This window comes from Podarcis gaigeae (assembly GCF_964106915.1).
Source record: "Podarcis gaigeae genome assembly, chromosome: 5".
Lineage (NCBI taxonomy): Eukaryota > Metazoa > Chordata > Lepidosauria > Squamata > Lacertidae > Podarcis > Podarcis gaigeae.
The window spans coordinates 36,434,452-36,461,681 of NC_139681.1; the positions used below are offsets into that span (position 1 = coordinate 36,434,452).

Consider the following 27,230-nt stretch of genomic DNA (forward strand, 5'->3'; position numbering starts at 1 on the left):
GGAGTAAACCCTGCACAAATGTGGAGTGGAATCCCTGAGATGGTTGGATGCCACCTTGTATGCCTCCTTCTAAGAACTTCTGCAGCCAAGCTGGTGCCAAATGTATTGTTCATATTTCCTTTGGAGAACAACCATGAACCAAGCGTGGGGTCCGGACACCCCAGGGATGCCATGCACATTGCCCAGGCTTGCGTCACTGGCAAGGTCACCTGCGCACTGCTAATGCAGCTGTTTGACTTCATCGCTGGAATTGTCTCCGAAGACAGCTGGATGCCAACATTGTAAACCTAGATCCCATCTCTCTCCTGGTAAACCCTTAATGCTTCCTTGTACAGCCATGCCTGGGCCTCATGGCTGAGGTCCTGGATTCCACAGCCCAAAAGAGCACCAGATAACACAGGCAAATGCAAACAAGTACGGTGACAGTACCTCGGCCAGCATCAACATGCTGCGCTCCAAAAAGCTGATGCTGGTCGCCACAGCATCTTTCTTTCCTCATTCTTTTGTAAAGGCCTCTATGTGGTTACAGATGCTTATTTTATTTTATTTTATTTTATTTATTTATTTCATTTATTTCATTTATCATATTATCCTTTTCTTACATTGGGATGTTGCTTATGCCCAAGGAGATGTGTTTGGCCTCAGAAAAGCAGAAACAAACTCAATTTTATTCCTGTGGTCTTGATGGTACTATGTTTTAAGTGCTTTTTAAAATATAAAGCCGCACATGTTCAGCATGTGTGTGTTTGTGGATGTGGATAGATAGATGGATAGAGATAGATAGATGATAGATGACAGATAGATAGACGATAGATAGATAGATAGATAGATAGATAGATAGATAGACGATAGTTTCAAAACTGTTATTTTGTTTGCAGAAGCAGGAATGTAGAAGTAGTTGTGAAGCAATGAAATGGTAGTGGGAAAGAAATATATTGCATAGCCTTCTAAAACTTTCTAAACCTCATGCCTGCAAGACCGTGAACCCCAGATCCTAAAAGTACCAAGTTGAACCATTTGTCACTTTGTCAGACATACACATTACTCCTGACACAGATCCTCAATGTCATCATACATCCCACAATGTTAGCATATGCTATGCTCAATCAGTCATCCAATAATTATCCTGGACACATATATCAACAGTGCACAGTAAATCAGTAATACATCACAGATCCATTAAGATATTGGAGAAGAAAAGTTGAAACTAATGCTCAAGGTACCATTTTCCAGGACCATAGGTCACACATCCCAGAGTTTTGATAGTCCTGCATATGAACAGCCAGAAGGCTAAGAAAACAGGTAAAAATCTATGATTGGTAGGTGAAACCCATTTTAATCACTCTAATCTTTTCATCCACAGACCACTCCTCCATTCTATCAAATCGAAGACATGGTTGTGCCAACTGCTGTGTGGTATGGTGGACATGATATTATAGAAAACATAAAGGACATTAAGCTGTTGCTTCCTCGGATCTCTAATTTGGTTTTCCATAAGTATATTCCTGAATGGCAGCATGCAGATTCTTTATTTGGTCTTGATATTCCAAAGAAAGAATTTCCTGATGTATTGTATCTGATGCAGAAGTACAAATAAAATGTTATAAAAGTCATATATACTGCATATATTCCATGTGACTGTAGATGCTGCAGTGGGTCTGCATAATGTGTATTCATGATCAATTTGTAAATTGAGGTGCCCCCGCCATTACCTATTGCTCATCATCAAATTAATTCTACCTGCTGGCACTGACACAACAGATAGTAGAATTCATTGACCTTGCATCTCTCTCCTGACATTCTAATCTTACTTCCCTGTTCCCAAAACGTGTCAAGGAGCTCCAAGGAGAGATGGTGGATTAAGATGCCGGCGCTAACTCAGTACAGCAGCCCAGTGACATGGTGTCTCTGGAGAGTATGCTAGAGCGCCCTCCTTCCCCCAGGTCTCAGAGCAGAAAGCTAAACAGGCGCAAAGGGATTTCCTTAGAAGCCACCGTAGATGGCAGGAGAAGTCTGAGGACTACGAAGTAACAGCCAGGGGGAAGGCAGGAGCATCATTCTGAGCAACTTCAGTTCAAGTGTTGAGGTTTACATTCCATATCTCCATGTGTGTTCATTGATTGAAATAAAGCACTGAAAGAAGATCTCCGAGTCTCTGATTTCGCTAGGTTGCTAGCCAGTGAGCTGTTGAAGGCAAGCTCCTGTCAGCCACTGGCCTAATCTAGCAGGCTTTTATTATGTTCTTATTAAATACAGGAATCTCTGTCCCATTTAGAGGTAACACTAGGAGGCAGGATTTTGGCTATGTACCTATGGCTCCATGGGGCACCATCATGAGCATAAACAAGTACTGTGGGTTCTCTCCTCAAGACTGGAGTTCTGCAGCTTTCAACATGACCACAGTCCATTTCAAACAGGGTTTTGGCCTGGTTTTGGCCAGAAACTGCTTTGGTTGCCCTGTATGATGACCTCTGTTGAGAGAGAGACAAGGGAAACATGTCCCTGTTAATTCTTCTCGACCTCTCAGCAGCTTTCGATCAACCATCAACCAACATCAACCACCGAACTAAGGGTGCATGGCACCCCTTTGCGGTGGTTCCAGTCCTACTTGGTTGTTCCCAGAGGGTGTTGCTTGGGGAATGCTTTTCAGCCCCATGGAACCTTCAATGTGGGGTTCTACAAGACTCAATCCTATCCCCTACATTGTTTAACAACTACATGAAACCGCTGGGTGGGGTTATCCGGAGGTTTGAAGTATGTTGTCAGCAGTATGCTGATGACACTCAGCTCTATTTTCCCTTTACATATGCAGGTGAGGCAGTGGAAGTGCTGGGCCAGTGTCTTGCCTCGGTAATGGACTGAATGAGAGCCAACAAACTGAAACTCGATCCAGATAAGACTGAGACACTGTTAGTGGGTGGGAGAAGATGGGTGGGAGATTGCCTGCTCTTGATGGGGCTACACTTCCTTTGAAGGAGCAGGTTTGTAGCTTGGGGGTACTCCTAGATCCTTTGCTGTCACTCAAGGCTCAGGTACAACTTAAGTGGATACAAAATAATGGAGACAACACACACAGGACAAAAAAAAAGTAGACATAAAATTTATATACCACTTAATATAAGCATAAATTTCCAGGTGAGTTATATTTTTTAAAATATGCAAGGAAGTGTAATGTGCATTTCAATGCTTTGAACTGATTTTATAATGAAATGATTTTATAATGTTGTATCATTTTACTGTTGTTAGCCGCTCTGAGCCTGGCTTCGGCTGGGGAGGGCGGGATATAAATATTTTTTTTAAGAATTATTATTATTATTATTATTATTATTATTAGTAGTAGTAGTAGTACTGCCTTGCCTTGCCACAAGGCATATGATAGTATGTGATAATTCTTTTCTCATAACTGTTTTGCTTACTCTGTATCTGTTCCATAATTAACAATGCACCCAGAAAGACACGTTTTGCATAATTATATAGTAGCTGATGAAAGTGATCTTATTCTCTTCAGTTTATTACAACCTAAGTCTTCTTCAGTGTGCATTAGAGATATGGTTGCTATTGCTGAACAGGAACAGGTAAGCAAAAATCTTTTCTTCCATGTATCTATTTCATTTATTTTCTGGTGACATACCTTGGTCTTACATTTTAATAGCTTGCATTTAACAAAGTTAGACATTACTATCATAAAGTACAACCCAATCATCCAGTAGAATTTAAGGCTACTTGCACAAAGTCTGCTGGCACAGAACTGATTCAGCTGTGGGGGAATCACAAATTGCATAAATGTGTACAGAATTATTTATACCTTACTTTCTGAATTGCATTTGTAGTCTGCCCTTCCTTCATAAGGAAAATACAATATTTAAAAATGCTTAAAACAGTAAAAAAAAAACAGTAAAAAACATCTAAAAAGCAAAAAATATTTTTTAAAGCAAATTTGAAAACAGTTATAACAAACACAAATGTCATATGTTTTGGAATACCGTACTTGCTTATTCTTTCCCACCAGTGTATGGTTTCATTGTGGGTTAGAATTGAGCCTGCTTAGCCTTATTTCCAAGATAGTCATGACTTTTCCTCATGGGGCAGATCTTTTTTCAGTATTTCCCCATAAACTATCCATCTCAGTGACTAATATTTTCAGAAGAGATACATTATTTCTTCCCTGCACAGCATCACCCGAACTAAAATTGCTCTCCCTGCCCATCTTTGCTAAGGCGTTTGAAACAACAGATATTGTTTTACAGAGGTCAGCGATGTCGCTGTTTTGGGCAGTGGTCTTCTTATTCCAGCAGACAACAGAGTCAGAAGAATTCCTAAGGAAACGACACTTGAATCCCCAAGAATTTATGACTATTGTGAGTTGCTTGTTCGGATGCATTTGGAAACAACAGGCTATTGCTAGGACAAAATAATTTGTACAAATTTATTTTAACTGATATTCCAAAGCATTTGCTTTTCACATAAAGATTTCTAGGTCTGCCTGAGTTACCCCAAAGAGACTTGGTGGATTATAATGGACGGATTTAGCTGACTCCAAGGCCATATGACATGTTCTGTTTAATGCTTAATACATGGTGTATGGCTAGCTCCTCCTGGTTGCTTTTGTTCATTACAGCCAGCGGGGGAGGAAGGCAGGATCCAGGACTTTTTTCTCTTCTCCTCAGCACCATTGTACCTAAAATTCCTTGCAGCACATCTAGACTTAGAAAAAGAGGTCTCGATTTGCTGAGGATTTTTTTGTTCTTGCAGAATGAAATAATCCAATATTGGGGATACCCCAGTGAAGAGCATGAAATCCTGACAGAGGATGGCTATTACTTGCAAGCAAACAGAATTCCTTATGGAATGCACAGTTCTGGGAAGACAGGTAATTTTGGAATGTAACTGGGCTTTATAGGGTTTTGTTTTTTGAAAGCAAAAGTACTGGCAGGATTCCACATAGCCCAGAGAAAACAAATGTGTGCATATAAATGCTCAGAATTACCATAATTTCTGGGTTCGGAATGGTTGAAGACAATAAGTCACACCCCCCTGTGTGTGTTTGATGCAATCTTAGTCTTCTTACCTACATTTTAAATGTCAGCACAGCAGCTTGTAACCTTTCGAAAACTAAGAAAAAATGCCAAGGATAATATGAATTGAACTCTGAACCAAACATGAATTGAACTACTTCATTTTGCAATTGGTCAAATGTGAGCTGGAAGAAGTTGCTTTCTGGGCCATTCACAACGTGGTGGCATGGACTAAATGTTTAATTTATTCTGTGGAGCCAGGCCCTGCTCAAGAGATTTTGCTGTTTGATGTGAAGGCCAACAGCCCTCTCCAATCCATTCCATGTACAGAAGCCATTCAGATGAGCCAAGGGACAAACATCATTCATTTATATTAGGATATAAGGGTTGGGAAACGGGACGCGGGTGGCGCTGTGGGTTAAACCACAGAGCCTAGGACTTGCCGATCAGAAGGTCGGCGGTTTGAATCTCCGTGACCGGGTGAGTTCCCATTGGTCGGTCCCTGCTCCTGCCAACCTAGCAGTTCAAAAGCACCTCAAAGTGCAAGTAGATAAATAGGTACCGCTCCGGCAAGAAGGTAAACAGTGTTTCCGTGCGCTGCTCTTAGTCATGCTGGCCACATGACCCAGAAGCTGTACGCAGGCTCCCTCGGCCAATAAAGAGAGATGAATGCAGCAACCCCAGAGTCAGTCACAACTGGACCTAATGGTCAGGGGTTCCTTTACCCTTTACCTTATAAGGGTTGGAAACAGCAGGGTAAGTAACATGGTAATTATGAAGCTCTGTCTTCTCTGGAGGAAACAGAAAGTAGATACATATTTATGATTTATTTAGATATTTATATCACCCTTAAACTAGCCCAATAGGTTGTCGGATATGTACATTGTCCACATGTTAAAGGATAATTTTAAAGAATTGTATTAAATTATATGAAATCGCACAACTGTGTTAAATTTAAATGGTAATTCAGAAGTCCTTTTCTACAGTCTAAGAGGTGGACATCCTGGAATGTCTGGGCAAAAAGGTGTGTCTTCATAATATGTCTGGAGGAACTAACAAGTCTGTACAAGAGTGGGCCATCTATCAGGTAATCTAAATACCAAATTGTTCAGTGCCTTATATATTAGTAGTATTAGGACCGGCCTAAGATATTCTGGCACTGGAGGTGAACCACAAAATTGGACCACTTCCCTCCAGGGGAGTCCCTAAGTGATTGCGTCCTTCCACAGTGGGGAAATAGGTTTGCAGGGTGGAGCTCCTGATGGCTAGAGTTTGCCAGACACACCTTCCTCTTAGTTCGTTTCTCCTTGCAGCCATGAGTTCGTGCTTCTTCAAAGTCCATGACACCTTCAGTAAAGGCTGTTCTCTAATTGGAGTGTTCGCAGGCTAGTGTTTCACAGGTATCAGTACCTATACTACGCTCGCCACGTGACCCGGAAGTGTCTTCGGACAGTGTTGGCTCCGGGCCTCTTAAGCGAGATGAGTGTGCAACCCTAGTCGGTCATGACTGTCCCGTACGGGCAGGGGTACCTTTACCTTTTATACTAAATTTTTAAAGATTTGCCTTGAGAATGTCTTTAAACCCCTTTTGTTGTCCACAGTCTTATTGCCACCAAGAATTTTTATAGTGGAATCAGGAAGACTGTAAACTTACAGAGGGATTTAACTTATATTAAAAAGACTTTCAGTATAGAAAAAAATTGACAGACTTTGAAATACAGTTGTGTATAGATGATTAACATGTCATGGTCACTGTGAGTCTTCAATGTACAAATTGCTGTTGAAATTTGAAATGCAAGAATAACAAGTTAAGGAATGTATGATGAAACAATGGGAACGTATTTGGATTAAGGGTTAAAATACACATTGCGTTCTCACTGGATGAGTTGAATAAGCTTCACAAATACCTGATAAAGAAGGTATCAGATGTTCTTTATTGTCCTATCTTTTTTCTTTCTTCTCCCTTTATTTCTATATATTTTCTTCTTCTTTCTCCTTTTCTCTATCTTTCTCCTCTTTTCTCTATTTCCCTTTTCCTTTTTTTGATAATTTTTTTTGCATACACTTTATAAATTCCAATAAAATCTATTTTTTAAAAGGGAAAGAAAAAAGTGCCAGTGTGGGGTAGTGGTAAAGAGCGGTAGACTCGTAATCTGGTGAACCAGGTTCGCGTCCCCGCTCCTCCACATGCAGCTGCTAGGTGACCTTGGGCTAGTCACACTTCTTTGAAGTCTCTCAGCCCCACTCACCTCACAGAGTGTTTGTTGTGGGGGAGGAAGGGAAAGGAGATTGTTAGCCGCTTTGAGACTCCTTAGGGTAGTGATAAAGCAGGATTTCAAATCCAAACTCCTCCTCCTCCTCCTCCTCCTCCTCCTTGGTGGCTGCTCCTAGACAGGATGAAGACTCTGTCACAGTCAGGGATGCTAGAAAGGAATGATTGACATTCCAACCTGCATGTGACACAACCAGCACCATTTTCATTCTGCTGCTGTTCAGCTTCTGCCAAATACTCAGTTAATCATCTTACTGTCCACTATTGAGAATGCCCTTTTCCAGGACCCCACTCCCAAACTTTTTTATGAATTATCAAGAAGGCCCCATCTGCCAATCTTAACACCTGAGAGGTTGTGTGGGAAGAAGTTGTTGGAGTGCATCCCCTTAGAAATCTCTCCTCAGCTATCCAGAGCCAGGCCTACATCAGGACCTGGAGGCAAAATTGCTTAGAAAGCCCAGGCATTTCTTCTTGAGCGTGCTTGAAGAAAAGTGGTATATAACTGTAACATAAAGGAGAACTATTCCTAACAGGAACCTTAATGTTTACTTCCAAGAAAGAATGGTTATTTAGCAATGCATCAGATTTTTTTATTTTATTTTATACAGCTTATATGGGGCAATAAAGAATACTGCCTTTTCAATAACGAACTAAAAGCCATCATTGCCAAGATCTGCAGTTATCCAAGGATTGACAGACTTTGTCTTGAAGGCATTTTCTTACTTTATGGACGCAATGGGAAAAACCTAAATGTGGTAGGTAGTTTTATTCTCTATCATTTATTTCTTTTTGAAAGAACTTGCTGTGTACATATACAAAACAACAAAAGAAAATCAATCAAACAAAATATAGTGTTTGGCGTAATTTTGAGTTTCGTTACACTTCTCTTCCATGGTGAAATAGCAGCCTATTCCAATAAATGATAATCTTTGTTTTAAATTTTATTTTCAAAATTAATTTCACGTCTAGTAGGTAGTTGGTCACTTACTCGTCGCCATAGAGGAGGAAATGCACCACACTCCAAATATCAAAGAAGTCTCAAAGTGGCTTATTTTAATTTCTTATGCTAAACTCCAGATGCAAAGACAGAAAGAATTCCTATAGTGGGGCAGACTGTGAGGAGATGAACTCTCTGCCTGTTCCATATGCTGTCCAGGTGATCACTGTTGAGAGGCAACTTCAAGGCCTCTGTTCTTCCTTCTTATGGCTCTTTATCAGCTGGATTCACTATGGGTGGGGGATACACATCTAGGTACCCAGACACCTCTTCATCAGAAACCTGCTTCCTTGTGCAGCATGAAAGTGTTTGTATGCTGTATTGCCATGACCTTGTGAATGCAGGTGTTCCTTGAAACCTCTTCAAGAATGGGAATATAAAAAAGCATTTTCTTTCCTATCATTCTTCCAGAGTCAAGCAGATGTGTATCTTGGAATTTACCCTGATTTTACTTCTGTAAAAACTATCATACACTGGAGTCAGGTATGTTCTAATACCTTCTAAGCATTTGAAAACATGGGAGTCAAAAGTCTGATGTTTCGACTTGCCTGTTTAGTTTCTTATGTTTGTGTTTTGGTACTAAGGTTTCCATTTCATTTTATAAAAGTGTAGTTTTCAAGATTGCTGGACCACTCAAAAGTTGTATTCTAGCTACAGTGGTACCTTGGGTTAAGAACTTAATTCATTCCGGAAATCCGTTCTTAACCTGAAACTGTTCTTAACCTGAGGTACCACTTTAGCTAATGGGGCCTCCTGCTGCTGCTGCACCGTTGCCGTGTGATTTCTGTTCTCATCCTTAACCCGAGGTACTATTTCTGGGTTAGCAGAGCCTGTAACCTGAAGTGTCTATAACCTGAAGCATCTGTAACCCGAACATGAACTGCAACAACTCTTTGGATTTCATGGGAAGAACACAGGAAGCTGCCCTTTACTGAATCTGCCCATTGCTCCTTTGAGTTCAGTATTATCTACTGATGGGGGTGAAGACAGGAAAACAGTTAGTAGAACTGCAGGCAGTTAAAGGCAGAGCCCATTCTCCTTGCTGCTGTGTTCTACAAGGGCAACACTAAGACTAAGTAGGAAGCTGACAGGCAGGCAGGGGGTGGGTGGAGGAGGGAAGATGGAGGTTGGTGGGGTACTGCCCCATGCACCTGAGTGTACTAACATCCACTGTTGCTGGGAATCCTCACATTACGCAGAAGGTGAAACATATTGCAGTGGTCTTGGCAGCTGAAGATTAGTGAAGGCTGGGCAAAAGAAGACGTCAATATTGTGGACATAGGCACCAATTCTATGGGTTGAGGATAGCTCCTCCCTCCCAACATATGCGGGAATGGGGCTGAACTCCCTCAATCTTGAGGGGCTGGGCTCAGTTCTTTAATATTTTCTCACAATGAGGATGATAGATATGTTAATAACCTTCTACCTGACTTTCTACTTTCCACTGTTTTAAGCAGAGCTTTTGGTCCTATCATTGGCTAGGGTTGATGGGTGGGAATTCTGATAACCAAGATCCCAAGAGTTTGATTGTTTTATTGTGTTTTCCATCTTTCAAGAGGCTTTTGTATTTTGAACATGCACCAAATTTCAAATTGTGTATAAGTGTTTTCCATCTTTTTAGGTTGCTAAAACCAACCAATTTAAGTATTTCGATTATGCATCAAAGAACAAAGCTGTCTACAACATGGTAAGTGTTTTGGATTCTAATGAGAGATTTTGGCGGCAGGTTAAACATTAAATGAGAACCGTGTTGTGATTTCTGAGTTCTTATATCATTCCTTTGGGAAAGATGCAGAACTGGTTGTAATTATGTGTTTATCTATGAAAGTGCATGCATTTAATGAGTAAGAACACAGAAAACTGCCTTATGCCAAGTCAGACTATTGCCCCATCTATCTCTCTATACTGATTTGCAGCAGCTCTGATTCCAAGCCCTACTAGAGAACCTGAGGGACCTATGACCTTCTACACACAAACCAGATGCTTCCTCTGTCCTGAAGAGCACATCCTCCTCATGAGCCATAAGGGCTGTCATTCCTTTTGCTATTCTTATTGGTCCAGAGTAAGGAGTTGGATACTGAATAGTTAAAGAATGATTTTCAAGGGACAGATGTTAGACATTCAATGCATTTGAAGATCCAAAAGATGTCTTTAAAATGAGAAAAAATGTAAAAGTGAACCTAATTTTCATATTTCTGTTCTTTTTATCAACAGAGTATGCCCCCATTTTACAAGATAGATGTTATTGTACTAACAGCTGTGTGGACTGGTGGGCATGACATTGTTGTAACCAAAAAGGCTATTGAATGTCTGCTCCCTCGAATCCCTCATTTAGTTTTCTATAAGAATATTCCTGATTGGCAACATTTTGATTTTACCTGGGGACTTGATGCACCAGACCAGCTGTTTAAGGATGTACTTTGTCTGATGCAAAAGTTCAAATAAAGTATTAATATGAGGGGCAGAACATATCTAATATTAATGCAGACACCTTTTAAAAAAGTCTTAGATTGATTGTTTTCTGTACTTATGTTCTTCCTTTCTGTCACAAATAATATTAAAGGTGGCTAGAAATAACAAAAGGATCTAAGGAAGAAAAACACATAACAAAATTGATGGTAAAAAAGTAACAACATGTAGGTGCACAGCCTCTAATACCACTTATTATAACAATATTTATATTTATATTATATTATATTGTGTAATCATGCATTATAGAATAAACTTGCCTCTGTTCTGCAATGAATCATGAAATTCCTTACCCGAGATTTCCCCACCCCCTTTAAAATGTAATAGAACAATTAATTGCAAAATAAAATGTACTCTGCATTTATATTGTTCAGTGTTGTCATATTGAACAGAATCCTAATTACAGTGGTACCTCAGGTTAAGTACTTAATTAGTTCTGGAGGTCTGTTCTTAACTTGAAAGTGTTCTTAACCTGAAGCACCACTTTAGCTAATGGGGCCTCCTGCTGCCGCTGCGCCGCTGCTGCACGATTTCTGTTCTCATCCTGAAGCAAAGTTCTTAACCCGAGGTACTATTTCTGGGTTAGCGGAGTCTGTAATCAGAAGCGTCTGTAACCTGAAGCGTATGTAACCCGAGGTACCACTGTATCTAAATTGATTGTGCAGCAAATGTCTAGATGAGGTTTGAGTCCAGAAATTAGACATAAATCACACCAGTATTTTTAAAATGTTTTTATCAGTTTTTCACAGTAGAATAGTAAACACAAACACAAACAAAACAAAACTTGGAGTACAATTTGTTACAGTTGATAAAAACAATGAGCAACAATAGCATTTCTATAAATCACATTTGCTAATTGATTGAGCTAAGATGCTTCAAAGTATTTAAAAGGTTTGGGAAGCCTATGCCACCCTGAAACCTGTGTCTCCACAACCAATTAATGTATAAACAATTTGTCCCAACCTTGGGCCTCAAATAGTTGTGTGGTTAATTCAAGGCCGTCTTTAGCAGATGCGGCGCCGGGTGCAAATATCCGCCCAGCGCCCCCAAATTACCATGGATAGTGTGGGCTGGTGCACTGCCAGCCATGGGGAGGGAGGAGCAACTCCCCCCCATACTGCTGCAGGAGAGCGATCTCTGCAGAGGTATGGGAGGGAAGTTGCGCCCCTTCCCAGCCTCTGCGGGAGGAGAACAATCCCCGCAGAGGCTTGGGAGGGGAGCTGCACGCCCGCCATCCTTATGGTTGGCAGGGTGCAGCTGGTGGGTGTGCAGGGAAAGGGAAGGCCACTGGCAAAGCCGCACAGCTCCCCCCCTTGCTGGGGGTGCCCCTGGCGCAACGCACCCTTAAGCCCTATGGGAAAGACGGCTCTGGATTAACCCTTTCTTGGTGGTTAAACACCTTCATTTACCTCAAGGACCGCCTCTTCCCATATGAACTGACCTGAATCACATCACTTGACAACCTTCTTTGTGTGCTTTCCCTGTGAGAGATCCAGAGGGCGGCAGCATGGAAACAGGCCTTTCCTGCGGTGGCTCCTCCTTGTGGAATGCTCTCTCCAGGGAGGCTTGCCTGGTGCCTTCATTAAATCTCTTTAGGTACCAGGCAAAAACAATGCTCTTCTCCCAGGTCTTTGGCTAATTCAACAATCTATGGACTTCTCAATTCTTTATGTGCGGTGGGGTATTCCTTTTGTATGTTACCACAATATGTATGTTTGTGTTTTTGTATTATAAACCACCCTGTGATTCTTGGATTAAGGGTGACATAAACATTGAATTAATCATCATCCTGTTAGCTTCAGTAGCAAAATGGATAACATTCAAAACCCTTGCCTTTGAATCAGCTATACTGTGACTAGGCATGTTGTTATATGTTTATTTATATCCCACCTTTTTCCCTGACAGGGACTCTCCTGGTTTTCTTTTAATGTCATGAAAGGCTTTTCGGCTTTGCTCTGCAGTCAGACCAAAGCGCACTTCCACTCTTTAAATGTGAGGTAATCAGAGGTTTCATCTTCTCTTAAATCTAGTATATCTCACTCATAATTCCACATATCTGTGGGCATAAGTACAGCATCCAGTTTTCCTCGGGAATATTTAAGTCTTTACAGGTCCATTCAAAACTAAACAGGAATGCCTGTACATCATCACCTTTGACATACTTTGAAAATCTCTTTATATTAGCTGAGGTAAAATCTCTCCCCCCCCCCCCCAACAATGGTTGCGGCAGTTCTGCTCTCAGTTTAATTTCCTCCATTTTTAAAAGAAACATGTCTTTTTCATGGGCCATCTTGGCCTCCCTTTCTCCCCCCCCCCCATGAGCTACTTTGCTCTTTCGCTCTGCCATAGCTCTCTCAGCCTGTCTCTATGCTAACTGAATGTCAACTTGATTCTGACTTGTTCAGCTGCTAATTTTGCCTTTTCTCTTTCCCCTTCAACTTTGTTTTTCTTTCCCTGCTTCAACTTTGGCCAATTCAAATCTCAGCCTCATCATTTCTAATTCAGTATTAGGATTCTCCTCAGATGCAGCAGCTCCCTGCACAGGGTCCTCCCAAGTCTCTTCTGTTTGGCGCTTGCTGGCCATTTTCTGGCAGAAATTTCCCCCTCTTTTAATAAAATAACCTCAATACTGTATTAAACTGGATGATCTGTATCTGTGGGCATGTTTCTGTGTGGGTTTTAACTTTGTATCATGGCGCTGCCACCAATTAATATGCGATGGCGTGACGGCCTTTTCCCCCCTGGCACCATTGGGTCCGCCCTCACTTAAATATAGTGCACCCACCTCACAGAACACCACTTCCACAAATTCCCACAAACTACCCCAGATTATCTTGTGGGGGACATGTGTGAGGGAAAACTTAATAATTTGTAGTCTCAAGCATGATTTGATCAAATAAACAATAAAGATTTTATTTAACAAAGGAAGTTTATGACACAAGTGGGTAAAACATAGGATACTTTAGATTATACAGTGGTACCTCGGGTTAAGAACTTAATTTGTGCTGGTGGTCCTTTCTTAACCTGAAACTGTTCTTAACTTGAGGTACCACTTTAGCTAATTGGGCCCCCGCTTCCGCCGCACCGCACAATTTTTGTTCTCATCCTGAAGCTAAGTTCTTAACCTGAGGTACTATTTCTGGGTTAGTAGAGTCTGTAACCTGAAGCATCTGTAACCCGAGGTACCACTTCAGTGCTTTCTCAGTTGTTGCACAGCTGTTGCCGCTTAATACTTTGGTTCTTAAACAAGGTGGTACTTCTTGTCAGTTCCACAAGCCTTAGACAGCCTGAGGTACTCCAAGTAACAGACCCAAGGCATCACCTCACCCCTCTTAACTGGTTTGGGAGTCTTCTCTTTTCATAGAAGAATCTCTCCCCTCCTAACTGAAATGAGACCTAAGTAGAATTTTATTCTCACAGCTTCTACTTCTCCTGGCTCAGCCTCCCAGTTAATTCCTGGCCTAATTACTCTTATAGGACACCACACACTGTCCTTCACACTATAAGCTCAGAGACTTCTTCCTCTAGCTTGTGATATATTCCTCAGAGTGGATGTCTCTACCCAGAACCAACTCTCTCGCATCTCACTGCCTATCTCCCTACCTAGCTCCAAACCTGTTCTCCCAACCTACCCCCAAAACCTAACTCACTGTCTCTCCAAATCCTATCCTTTTGAACTCCCTCTCCTGGAACCCTGGCCAATCAGAAGCTGCCATTCATTAACCGTTTGCTGGCAGAGAAAAAGAAAACACTTGGGGACCCAACCTGCCTAGCAAAACCAAACTTTTCCATCACTTTTTTCTCTTTTTGTGTCTTCACACCTACTGAAAACATGTTTATTCGCTCAGACATTGGTAGATCGCTAGCTGTCAGTAGCAGGTAGTAGGAAGTAATAGTTCTGCAGTTTTAACCGTCTGCTTTACCTATGTGGTTATCTGCTTTTATTTTATGTTATTGTACTCTGACTGGTGTGATTTTTAAAATCAGTAACTGCACGTAGCCCACAGATCACTAAAAAAGAATTTGGAACAAATAAAAACAATAACTTCCTAAAAATGGAATCAAACAGATATACTGAAATGGTGACATTATTTGCTATGCATTACTCATAGGAAAAATAGGTTTTTTTATATTTTGCAATCTTACGCTGTAATTACAAAGGAACACCCTTGCTCTGAATTACATGAACTAACTTAATCTGATTAGCTATGCAGCATTGTGACATTGTTCCACTCCCTATGGCAGGGGTGCCAACTTGAATAAAATATTGTGGGGGCCCAGGGAAGGCTCACCTCACACAACTGATCACATGATGCAGTGCACACACACCATTTTAATGGGAATGCCCATCAACTTTGTGGGGGCCCAGCACCCTCAAACATTTTATTGTGGGAATCGAAGCCCCTGTGGCCCCTAGGAGTTGGCTCCTATGCACTGTGGGAATCTCTGATGAGAGGAATAATAAGTGTGTTTCATCCAGTGGTTTTCTTCTTCTCACCATGAAGTTGTTACAGTAAGTGCCACACTTTTAACCAGTGCTTCTCTTTTAGTAAAAAGGGTGCCAATGCTGCGTACTCCCATGAGTACCCCCAGAAAATCAGTGGTTTCATCTGATATCTCATTCACACTTACTTTTGTCCTGAGCGCAATAGCCACAGGCCTGCACTTCCAGGTCTGTGTCCTGCTTTCCTCTTGAAAAACCACTCTTTAATGCTGAATTGGAACAAACGGCAAGTCAGGCTTTCTGTGGATTACCGTTTGCTCCAATTCAGAGGAAAAGAACAAAAGCAAAGCTGGTGGTGACTCCTAGCCCTCCTGCAGCCACCAAGAGGTTCATAATGTACAAAGAAAAACACATTTGCAAACTCCACAAAACAGGGAAGTTCTCTAATGAAATGTCTAAGATGCATCTAAGCTAAGAACAGTAATACACAACTGTCAGATAACTGGATGACTGATACTGGGTAGGATTACTAATATGTTTTATTAGTCTTTCACAAAGACTGCAATTGTGTAATGGCTTGCAGCTCTTTCAAATGAGATGAGCAGCGGATAAGTTTATTAAATATTTTAAGAGATGTGTGTTCTAGCAGCTATAACTTTGTTAGATGTTCATAATTTACATGGCTGTCACTACCGGCTGCTTTCCTTGAGTGTCTCTCTGACACCCAGCCAGGAATGGTGGACTCTGTTGTGGCTCTTTTCATTGTGCGTACAGTAATAACCACTAACATGAAATCTGGCCTGGGGAAAAAACGTGAGGAGGAATGTAGTCTTCTGATCTTTCCAACAACACAAGCATTTCTGATTGCCAGAAAGAGCAATTTTCCCTCCCTCCCTCCCTCCCTCCCTCCCTCCCTCCCTCCCCATGTGCTCTTCCCCCGCATGCTGTTCTTGTGGTTCTCCACAGTTGATTTTCAGGATGCACAGAGTGTTTGTGTGGGGAAAACCCCATTATGCTAATTGGATGCCTTGAGCTGGCTTACACAAGCACGCTGTGTTAGTTGAATCCAGTCCAAATGCTCTATCTGCAGTTGTGAGCAGGAAGAGAGCCTGATGGCTAGAATGTGTAGCATGCCTCCTTCCATGAACACTCAATATTTTGCAGTTCAGTGACTGGAATTTGACATTTAATGTTATTTTGTTGTTCAAAGCATGCTCACCCTTGCCTACCTTATTATGCATTGAATAGACTTGATGAATGATTCTATATGTGTGGCAAATGGTTTTTAGTAGTTATCCAGACCATAAAATTCTGTACTAGAAACTGTTTAGTCAATTTGTGGAAAAGATGGGAAGATTTCCTGTTCCTCACTTCTGAAAGATATTGATAGATATGAAAATGTAGTGCAAATATAAAAGATCTCCTACTGATGGTGAACTTATATTTAGCATTTATATGTGTGCAAAGCACTCTACATAATTTTATTTTATTTTACCCAATCACAAACAGATATTATAAAACATGCATCATGCATTTTAATATTTGCAACACCCTTGTAAGGTAAGTCCGGATTATTTTTGGCATATTGCAAATACAGGGACTGAGGCTTTGAGAGAGTAGTTTGCCTAAGGCCCCAGCAGCAGAGGCAATATTTTAACTAGGAACCAGATCAGTCTGTTTGTCATTCTGCTATATCATCTCTCTATCACGAGAACTTCAGTTAACCCCAACTAAAAATTCACTTAAAATAAAAGGCTGCCAAGCAAGCTTGATTAATCCCTGCATTTGAGACTGATTTGACCTCCCTACCCTGCTGCCAATCCATGCTGCCTTAGATTTCCTTGAAGAAAGGTGGGATATATAGAATTGTACAGTTGGAAGGAAGGGACCCTGAGGATCATCTAGTCCAACTTCCTACAGTGCTGGAATATGCAGCCGTCTCACTGAACCTGCAAATTTGGTGTTATCATTCAGAGCCCAGGATACTTCCAAGTGGGCCACAGGCTGTATTCCAGGGGTGAGCAGGCTGTGGCCCAACTCTGACTGTTGGACATCAGCCCCAATCAGCATGGCCAATGGTTGGGGATCACAGGAAATGTAGCCCAGCAACAATTAGCACAAGTTGTAGACCTTCTCTGACTAAGATTCACAAACCAAGGAATAGCACTGTCTATATTATAACATTAAAAAGTATTAAGAATCTAGTCCTTAGGATGTTTCAGGAGCTCTTACTTCCTGCATGCTGCATTTATCTAAAAAACTCAAACCCAAACCTCTTGAACAACTGGAAAAGATTGTTATCACCCAGTCTTGTTCTTTAAAATCGCCCACAATGTTCTCATATACCATAATCAAAATGATGCAAGTAATTAACAAACTAAATAAGAAGGTAACTTCATGTAACTAGTTGGTTCATTGCTAGCAATATCATTTAATTGTTGAAATAGTTATAAAAGTATTCATAAAAGTACATCAAGGTGGCATACAATATACAAAACATAATTAAATCAGTATAATCATGCCTAAAGGAGAATTAGCAATATCAGTAAATACTGCTTGTTTTACAAAATGCAGGCAACACAGCAATCATTCATTAATGCCTTCTTTCGAAAAGGTAAATGCAATTACTATTGTGTGTGATGGCTTGGGAATCGGATTCAAAGGCTGGACCTGAGGAATCCCAGCCTGCACAGGATTTCCCGCCTCCAGAACCAGCTGAGCCGAGGCTGGGGCATGAGCCTGAAGGGTCATCACCTGTGCTGGATCCTCAGGTGCAGGCACCAGCTGAGTCTGCTCTGGCTCCTGAGGGGATGGAGGACCCATTGCCTGCAGCTGCTCCATCCTCAGCCCCATCAGAGGAACCTGAGGTTGCCTCTGGGTCTGGTAACCCTCCAGCCTCTCCTGAGCTGCAGAGGCTCAGGTCAGAGAGGCGGAGGGAACTAAGTTCCCGCAGGAGGAGTGCTCGCCTCCAGGCCAGGAGAGTCACCTGTGGACCGGGGCCACCCTATGCCTTGGGGCAGATAAAAGCCAGCCAGCCCCAGTCCCAAGTTGCGGGAGCAACTTCATTGGTAGCCTGTTCCTGCCTGCACCCTGTCCTGCTGGAGCTCCTGACCTCAACCGACTTCCTGCCTTGGACCCAGCTTCAGCTTTGACGGACTGCCTCCATACTGCACCTTCGACCTCAGACTGGACTCTGACCTCGCCTCACGGTTAGCCCCCTGGGACCAGCACATTGGGATAGTTAGAACAAAATCAAAATCTATGTCTAATATTCAATCAAATATCACAATTTTTACATCCATCTGATAAGCATCTGTTTGGCCACTTTGAGAAAAGGATGATGAACTAGATGGGCCACTCCAATTCAGAGGCAGCACTATAATACGTAGTGCTGCCTCTGAATATAGTTTGGAAGCTTTAGCTGCTGCAGAATTTGGCAGCCAGGTTGCTCACTAGGACAAGATGGTTTGAACATAACCTTTCTTCTTCCTCTTTGGCGATTACTCGTAGCCAAGTAAGATTGTGTTTCATGAAGATAGTCTTAACAGTAAGTTCGGAAGTGACTGGATAACAATTCTGGATCCACATGACCTTCCACATTGGAGACATAGGTTTCCGGGTGGGAGTTGATCACAGTGAGGGTTTGCCGAATGTGCCTCCCTCTTAGCTGGTTTCTCCTTTTTGCCATGAGTTCGTGCTTCTTTGAAGTCCATGATACCTTTCGTAAAGGCTTTTCTGCAATTGGAGCACTCACAGGCCAGAGTTTCCCAGTTATCGGTGGTTATACTACTTTTTTTAGATTTGCCTTGAGATCATTTTTAAACCTCTTTTGTTGTCCACTGGTATTTCACTTTCCATTCTTAAGTTTGGAAGAGAGTAGTTGCTTTGGAAGATCATAATCGGGCATCTGAACAAGATGACCAGTCCAATGAAGCTGATGTTGAAGAATCATTGCTTTAACTCTGGTGATCTTTGCTCCTTCCAGTACACTGACATTAGTTTGCCTGTTTTCCCAACTGATGTGGAATATTTTTTGGAAACATTGTTGATGGAATCTTTTGAAAAGTTGGACATGGCGTTTATAAGCAGTCCATGTTTCACAAATGTACAGTAAAATTGGTAGTATGATAGCTTTATAAAAAGCATTTCGGTTTCCCTGTGAATGCCCCTGTCATCAAACACTCTGTGATAGCTGCACTCACAGAGCTTACACGATGTTGGATTTCAGCATCAGTGTCAGCACTTGTGAAAGACAACTGCCCAGGTAGGAAAAGTGATTGACATTTTTCAATTTTACACCATTAAGTTGGATTTGTGGCACTGCAGAGGGGTTGTTTTGTGCTTGGTGCAGTGCTTTGGTTTTGGGGATATTGAGCAATAGGCAACAGAGACACTGGGAATCACTTACTTATTTTTACAATTTACCTATACTTTGATTACAATAATCACTAAGTGGTGCAGGTCGGGGACTCTGTTAACATGTTTTGAAAGGCATAATCCCATTTAGGAATGGGAGATCACAGCTCAAATCACCCCAGTTCACCTCATTATTTGGGGCATGAGTCCATGCACATTTCTAATAGTGTGATCTATTAATGCAACATGAGAGTAAGTGGAAAAAAATATCACCTGCATTTTGTTCATGTAATGTCTTGCAGCTTCCATGAAATTGCGATATATGATATTCCAGCGACAATAACATTTATCCTGCAGAAAACAAAGCAAGAAGGGTTGTATTTTATTGGTCAGTCTCAGGGTGGGACGCTTGGTAAGTAATGTGAAATGAATGGAAATGAATGGAATTCATTTTAAAAACCTTCTTATTGTGGTTTGAGGACCTGATCCCTGCTTGGAGGAATAAAGACAAGTGGACACAGTGTGTAAGGTTAATGGGCAAAAAAAGGCCACAACTTTATTGATTACAGCAGGTGAGAAGGTATTGGCTTAGGCATTGGACCAACAGAAGAATTGACTCCACCCACGCAGAGAGGGGTGAGTCTGAAGAGGGGTTAACCACCAGTCGGGGGAGCCTGCTGATGCTAATACAACTGTAAGCTCTCCCCTGATGTCACCGAGGGTCATGCCATGGCCCCCCACCACACAGGCATCAGACAGGATCCACGACCGCCGGATTCCTTTAACGGAATACCCAAATTTAAAGGGGTAGGCGATGGCCACACCATGCCCTTCCACACACCAACAACACATTCCAATGCCTAACCGCCAAATACCAGGAAAGTTGTGACGATTGCTACGAGGTAGGTGAAAAAAAACACACAAAAGGACGGTGCCAATTTGCCAGTTGGAAAAAATTCCTACCAGGCCCCCTGGGCAACGTGGGCGACCAACCATAGGTCCATAGCAAGGTCAAGAGAAAAGCTAAGCCCTAAGACCTAAGGTAGTGGTGGGTGGGTGACTTGCGGTGAAAAGGTGAGCAAATGGGGCTGAATGGCTGGTGTGGCTGCCTCTTGAGCAGCAAACCACGCCCCCACCAAGCCGCCGGGTTGGGTGCTCAACTGGGGGCGTGGGGCGACAGCTAGGTGAATGGGGCAGGGGGCATAACGCCCCCTGCATGACGCGGGAATCGTCCACCGCCTGCAACAGGCCCTATCAAAAATTCAAAATACAGGTATAGTTCAAATCTAATAATTCATATTGAAGCAACAACAAGCAAGGGATTTAAGAGCACTTTTTTAAAAAAATCGGCTTTGAGACTTTTTGCCAGCTGGTTCCAGGTAAGTATATAGGACTACAGAGATCTGTAGTACCAAGTCAAACCATTGGTTCATGTAGTTCAGCACTGTCAACACTGATTGGCAACAGCTTTCCTGAGTACGACAGTAGTCTTTCTCAGTCCTAGCTTCAGTCTCCTGTACTGAGGCCCTGATCATATGAATGTACTCTTTTGCTATGATAAGACAGTTCCCTAGTATGAGAGACCCAAAGATTCAGTTTGCATATTCGCTCTGGTATATCTGGAATAGCTACTGAAGTCTGGAATTCTTTCTCTTTGGCAGGTTTAATTGCCTTTTCACTCAGGCCACAGGTTGCTCAGAAAGTCAAGCTCTTCATGGCTTTGGCTCCTACCTACACATTTGTGAACACCAGTGGACCTGCGGCGCTATTTTTCAATCTTCCTGATGGATTTATCAGAGTAGGTATTTCTCATAGGTTTTTATTGTGTGTATAATCAGTTCAGTGATATGGGCACTTCATTCCTCAAGCTTTGGGTCATGGAAGATGTTATGCATGTTCCTTGGTGTCTCCTTCTCAGAGCTTGCAGGCCAGACTTTTGAGGTCTGCATTGTGATTCGCTGCCTGGCACAAAGCAGCCAATCATGCACTAGGTGGCTACTGCAGGGTGTGTGTGTGTGAACTGTATATAAATCAGACCCATTTCCATGTTTTACCCAGTCTGTTGCTGAAGCCTCAATAAAACCTTTAAGTTGAATCACTGCCTTGGGTCATGCTTGAATACCTGGTATTGCTTTAGGAATTAATCCTAAAGAGACTCACCAAGATCTCTGTGTTTATTTTACAGCTGATATGGGGGAAGAAAGAATTTGTTGGTTTTAGTAACAAACAGAAAAGACTGAATGCCAAGCTGTGCAGTTATCCCGTAATAGATGAGATTTGTATTCAAATTATTTTCCTGACCAGTGGACGCAATCCAAATAACTTAAACGTGGTATGATGACTCTTTATTTTGCTAAATATATTGACAAAACACCATACTCCAGTCCACCCAACAGCAATATATTTTATTCTAATAGATAAAGATAAATTAACCATGCAATCCAAAGCATGACTATTGAGTTCAATAGTACATGCTTTAAATTATGCATGTATAGCATTGGAGTCCTAAATGTGCAATTGAGTGACCAAGCCTGTACATGTTGCAGCTAGAATCGAGAGGAAATTAGAAGAATCTTTGTGGAAGAGACCCTGGTATATTACAGAATGTATAAACTATATGGTTTTTGTTGTTTTCTCTGGTTTTTGTTGTTTTGAGTTCAGTAAAATAGCAAGACTATACAATGATGATGGGATAAAATCAAGCCGAATTTTTATTAACAGTAGCAGACAGGGTAAGAGTTGGAAAGGCCTTGGGTCCCAGTATCAGTTCATCATTCCACGAGCCCCATATTGATGGAATGGGTCTGCTGAGTTTGGACCACCCAAACCTGTTCCATGTGTTTAACTTTGCTGGGGTGAAAGCCAAACAAACAAGGCCTCACTGGGCAACTATGGTGCAGATTCCTACCAGGCTGATACCTAACACTGAGCTTGCAGGTGGCTGTTGCTAATTCTTCCCTCAGGCCACTTATGGGGCACACCCTATACTATGTTGACCTTGCCCAGTGCCCTCATACAAACAACCATCTTTCCCTAACAAATGAAGGCATAATTTCACTGTGGGAAAGGTCTAGAAAACCCCAACCAGACTGGGGTCAAGCAGATTGAGAGAGAAAGAAAATTGAAAAGTATTGAATTTTGGTGGGAATTTCCAGAAGGGATTTCATTCACATACAAAGGGAAAAAACAACGTTGCACTGAACCGATGAAGGCCAAATCCTTTATGAGCAAATATAAAAAAAGACTTTGGGGAACCAGAAGAAGTAGAACAGAACAGTGAAGAGGAGAACAGAGAAGGAGAAGAAAAGGAAGAACAAACAAACAAACGAACGAAACATTTTACCAAAGATGGAGCTAAAAATGGCTTCATGGAATGTGAATGGGTTAAATCAGGGGTCGGCAAACTATGACTCGCGGGCCAGATCTGGCCCAATTACCCTCAGGATCTGGCCCATGAATGTTCTGTGGATCGGCGATTCTGATTGTTATTTTTTTTGTTAATATTTTTTCCAGCGCCACCATTTTTCCCAGCGCCATTTTCCCCCTCTCTCACACTGCGGCACCTCCTCCCTCCCTCATCCTGGCTTCTCCCCACCCTTCTCCCCACCATGTGTAGAGGAGGAAGGGGGCTGGGCTGAGCTGGCTGAGCACCATTTTGGGCAGTGGATCTCCAGAGCCAGCCAGCCCTTTTGGGCCGCTCGTTCCTCCACTGTTGCCAGCAGCCTCTGCCACTCGCAAGGGCAGGTGCAGGAGCCATGGTTGGCAGAGTGCAGCGCAGTGCCTCTTCCAACCACAGCTCCGTGTCTGCCCTTCCAAGCGGCAGGCTGGTGGCAGTGGTGGCGGTGGGATGAGTGGCCCGAAAGCAGCCCTTGCAAGGGCAGGCACAGGAGCCACAGTTGGGAGAGCGCAGCATGGATGGCAGCAATATAGGTAGGTAGGCAGGGGGACGGGAGGGGCTGGGGAAGAGAGAGAAGCCCCCTCTGCCGCATGTCCGTGCGCACGCATGGGCCAGCCCACCACAAGGTCTGGGGGGCGGTGTACCTACCCCCTCCCAAAAAGGTATGCTAATCCCTGGGTTAAATAAAATAACAAAAAGGAATAAAGTAAACCCATATTATTACAACAGAAATTGGACATCATATGCCTACAGGAGACGCAAATAAAGAGAGAACAGAAAGACAGCTGATTAATGAAGAACTAGGACAAGAATTTATTACTTCAGATAAGACAAAAAAGGGAGTGGGAGTGGTATTACATGTTGATCCAAAGTTAGGGCCTAAACAGTGGTACAAAGATGAAGAAGGTAGAATAATAGTGGTGGAGGTTAAAGTGGAAAGGGATAGTTGGATAATTGTGGGAATAAATGAAAATAAATCAATCAACTATCTATCATCTATCTATCTAGAGGAAAGTCTGTTTGAATTATATGAATCTTATTGGCACAAAAGTGGAGAATGAGTATGGTACTCACCAAGGAAGAGTGGCAATTTAAAATGCTTGAATACGCTGAATTGGCAGCAGTGATGAACAGGATAAGAGAAAAAGATGATATAGAATATAAGGAGGATTGGAAAGTGTTTATTGAATATTTTAAGAACCAGTATAAAAAGTAAATAATCAAGCCGGTCTTGAGTATATCCAGCAGAATAGAAGTTAATAGAATTTAACAGAGGTAGATATCCTAAGATTAAAAATGGGGAATACGAGATTTAATAGAAAATTAGGAAATCAGGAAAAAGGTGGAAGGGAAGTCACCAGATATTTAGTTGTATGTTTGATATGAAAGTTGTACAAGTGGGATGTGGAGGGCAGGAGATGTGGGCTTTTCTTTTCTGCCTTTGCATTAAAATGCAAATAAAAATAATGTGGGGGGGGGGGAGGAATCCTTTTAGGCACTGTCAACCAGATACTGGGCAAAGGTGCCCCATGTTTATTTGTCACAGATGCTTAAAATTGTATAAAAATAAAAAATGCAAATTGGCACGAAACCCACAACCACATCTTTCCTGAGATGAATGTTTTCCTATGTAATATCCCTTTACCTTTCTCAAGGTATATGCATGTTGTATTGCTCTGATGCTGGTGATGTTTTTATATTGCAATTCATCCATTTCCTTCCTCAGAATATTCAGAGATGCTTTTAAAAGATATTTATATTCTTATTGTTTCCCTCCAATCCAGAGTCGAGCTGATGTATATATTGGAATTGTTCCCGATTTTGCTCCTGTAAAAAACATGATCCATTTGGCCCAGGTGGGGTTCAATGCATATTTTTCCTTATTTCAAAATTCAGAGTTCATTTGATGCACAAATGAATGCTTAATGCGTGTGAATATTTAAGGTTTTCTTTTTTTAATTTTCAGAAGGTGACAGGAAAGTTACATAAAATCAAAAACAATATAGCAGTAAATAGTCACTAACAAGCTGCCACTCACAGGGGCGTTGTTGCTCTGAGTTATTGCTGGTGTAGGTGTCCAGTTACTTGTGATATATGATATATATACTTATTAATTTGCAAAGTGTGCAAAATATTGGAAAAACAGATAGTATTTTTAAAAACAGATAAATATGAAAATGTTTCAAGATAAAACAATAATATATTCTTACGAAACCACACATAAATGTATGAAAACAGTCTAGTATTCCATCATAGACTGCCTTGATTGGTTGTGCTCATGCTCATTGTTTGTACAAAGAAATTCACAACAAAATAGTTAACTTATATTTTGATTGCTTGAAATTTATAGCAAGATCTTTGTTGACTATAATCATATTATACCATATTTACCAGTGCAAGTAGATAAATAGGTACCTCAGCAGCAGGAAGGTAAATGGTGTTTTCGTGTGCTCTGGCACTCGTCACGGTCCTCAGTGCTCCAGTAGCAGTTTAGTAATGCTGGCCACATAACCCGGCCTGAAAGCGAGATGAGCGCTGCAACCCCATAGTTACCTTTGACTGGAGTTAACCGTTCAGGGGTTCTTTACCTTTTTTACCATTTAACATCACATTATTATTATTATTATTATTATTATTATTATTATTATTATTATTGGCTTGGGACAGGGTTCTGACAATTCATATTGCCAATTTTTAATCTAGGTGAACTTTATAAATATGTCAGCATTAAAAAATTGAAAATTCAGTACTTTCCCCCTTCTTTTATAGGTTTTTAAATCAAAAGAACTGAAATATTTTGACTATGGCAGTAAGAACAAAGCTATATATAATACGGTAATTATAAGGGTTGTGATTGGGATTTGTCATGGATTTCAATGTGCTAAAGCTGCATATTTATTTGGGAATAACTCTCATTGAACTTAGTGGGTCTCCCCAAAAAGAAAAGAAAACGTTTAGGAGTAAACTCTGCACAAATCCAGTGACGGTTGGGTGGGGCCTTGTATGCCTCCTTCCAGCAACTTCTGCAGCCAAGCTGGTGTCAAACGCATTGCTCTGCTTCCTTTGGACCACATCAGTGCAGCCGAGGTGGTGGTCTTATTGTCTGGGCAGCCCAGGACCCCCATACCCACCGCTCAGGCCTGCACCCCAGGGAGGTCACTTTGGCACTGCTAATGCAGTGGTTGGACTTCACCCCTGGAAAAGCACTGCATTGTCTCTCAAGACAGATGGATACCAACATTGTAAACCTAGATCCCATCCCTCTCCTGGCAAACCCTTGATGCTTCCCACTAGTCCTTGTGCAGCCATGCCTGGACACATGGCTGAGGTCCCGGATTCCATAGCCCAAATGATCACCTAAAGAGCACCAGATAGCACTGGCAGTGACAAACCAGCCTGACTCCAGCACCTCGGCCAGCATGGGAACTAAATATGTTTAGCCCCAGAGCAGCAGAAGCAAACTCAAATCTTTCTTTTAGTCTTGATGGTTCTATTTTTCAAGTGCTTTTTTAAATGGAAAGCTGCTCATGCTCAGAATGTATGTGTGTGTGTGTGCCCATATGTGTATATACATGTGTAGGACGTGGGTGGCACTGTGGTCTAAACCACTGAGCCTCTTGGCCTTGCCAATCAGAAGGTTGGCTGTTCGAATCCGTGTGATGGGGTGGGCTCCTGTTGCTCTGTCCCAGCTCTTGTCAACCTAACAGTTCGAAAGCACTCCAGTGCAAGTAGATAAATAGGTACCACTGTGGTGAGAAGGTAAATGGGTGTTTCTGTGCACTCTGGTTCCTGTTGTGATGTTCTGTTGCGCCAGAAGCTGTTTAGTCATGCTGGCCACATGACCCAGAAAGCTGTGGCAAATGCCAGCTCCCTTGACCTGAAAGTGAGATGAGTACCACAACCCCATACTTGCTTTGACTGGACTTGACCGTCTATATATATATGTGGGTGTGGGTGCCATTTCTGAGGCCATGCAATTGCACTGGGAAAGAAATATTCTGTGAGCTTTTAAGCCGAAGTCATATGTGTAGCTTTCAAAACCCTGCTCACACCTTGCATGCAAGATGATTAAATCCAGGGCCTAAAAGTACCAGGCTAAACCATTGCCCACTTTAGCAGACATGCACATCAATCCTGATACAGATCCTCAATGATACATTCCACAGTTTTGGTATAGCCTATACTCAAGCCAGTCAACTTCACACATAAGTCAAACTAATGCTCAAGGAACCATTTCCCCATAATTTTGATTCTACTGTATTTGAACCATCAGGAGGTCA

General features: G+C 41.9%; 2 protein-coding genes across 2 annotated transcripts in view; both read left to right on the forward strand.

The window, feature by feature from the left end:
* The window catches only part of LOC310845555 (lipase member M-like), a 38,484-nt gene that overhangs the window by 10,572 nt on the left and 682 nt on the right, over positions 1–27,230 (forward strand). The window contains exons 5-8 of the mRNA XM_083740752.1: positions 21,215–21,351; positions 21,739–21,885; positions 24,735–24,806; positions 25,720–25,785. Coding sequence (XP_083596878.1) covers positions 21,215–21,351; positions 21,739–21,885; positions 24,735–24,806; positions 25,720–25,785 — 422 coding nt within the window. The remainder of the gene's footprint in view (positions 1–21,214; positions 21,352–21,738; positions 21,886–24,734; positions 24,807–25,719; positions 25,786–27,230) is intronic.
* Positions 4,253–10,954, forward strand: LOC310844482 (putative lysosomal acid lipase/cholesteryl ester hydrolase). Its single transcript, XM_083738592.1, has 7 exons — positions 4,253–4,358; positions 4,753–4,870; positions 6,008–6,102; positions 7,896–8,042; positions 8,696–8,767; positions 9,906–9,971; positions 10,499–10,954. The coding sequence occupies exons 1-7, from the start codon at positions 4,257–4,259 to the stop codon at positions 10,727–10,729; spliced, it is 831 nt and encodes a 276-aa protein (XP_083594718.1). The 5' UTR covers positions 4,253–4,256; the 3' UTR covers positions 10,730–10,954.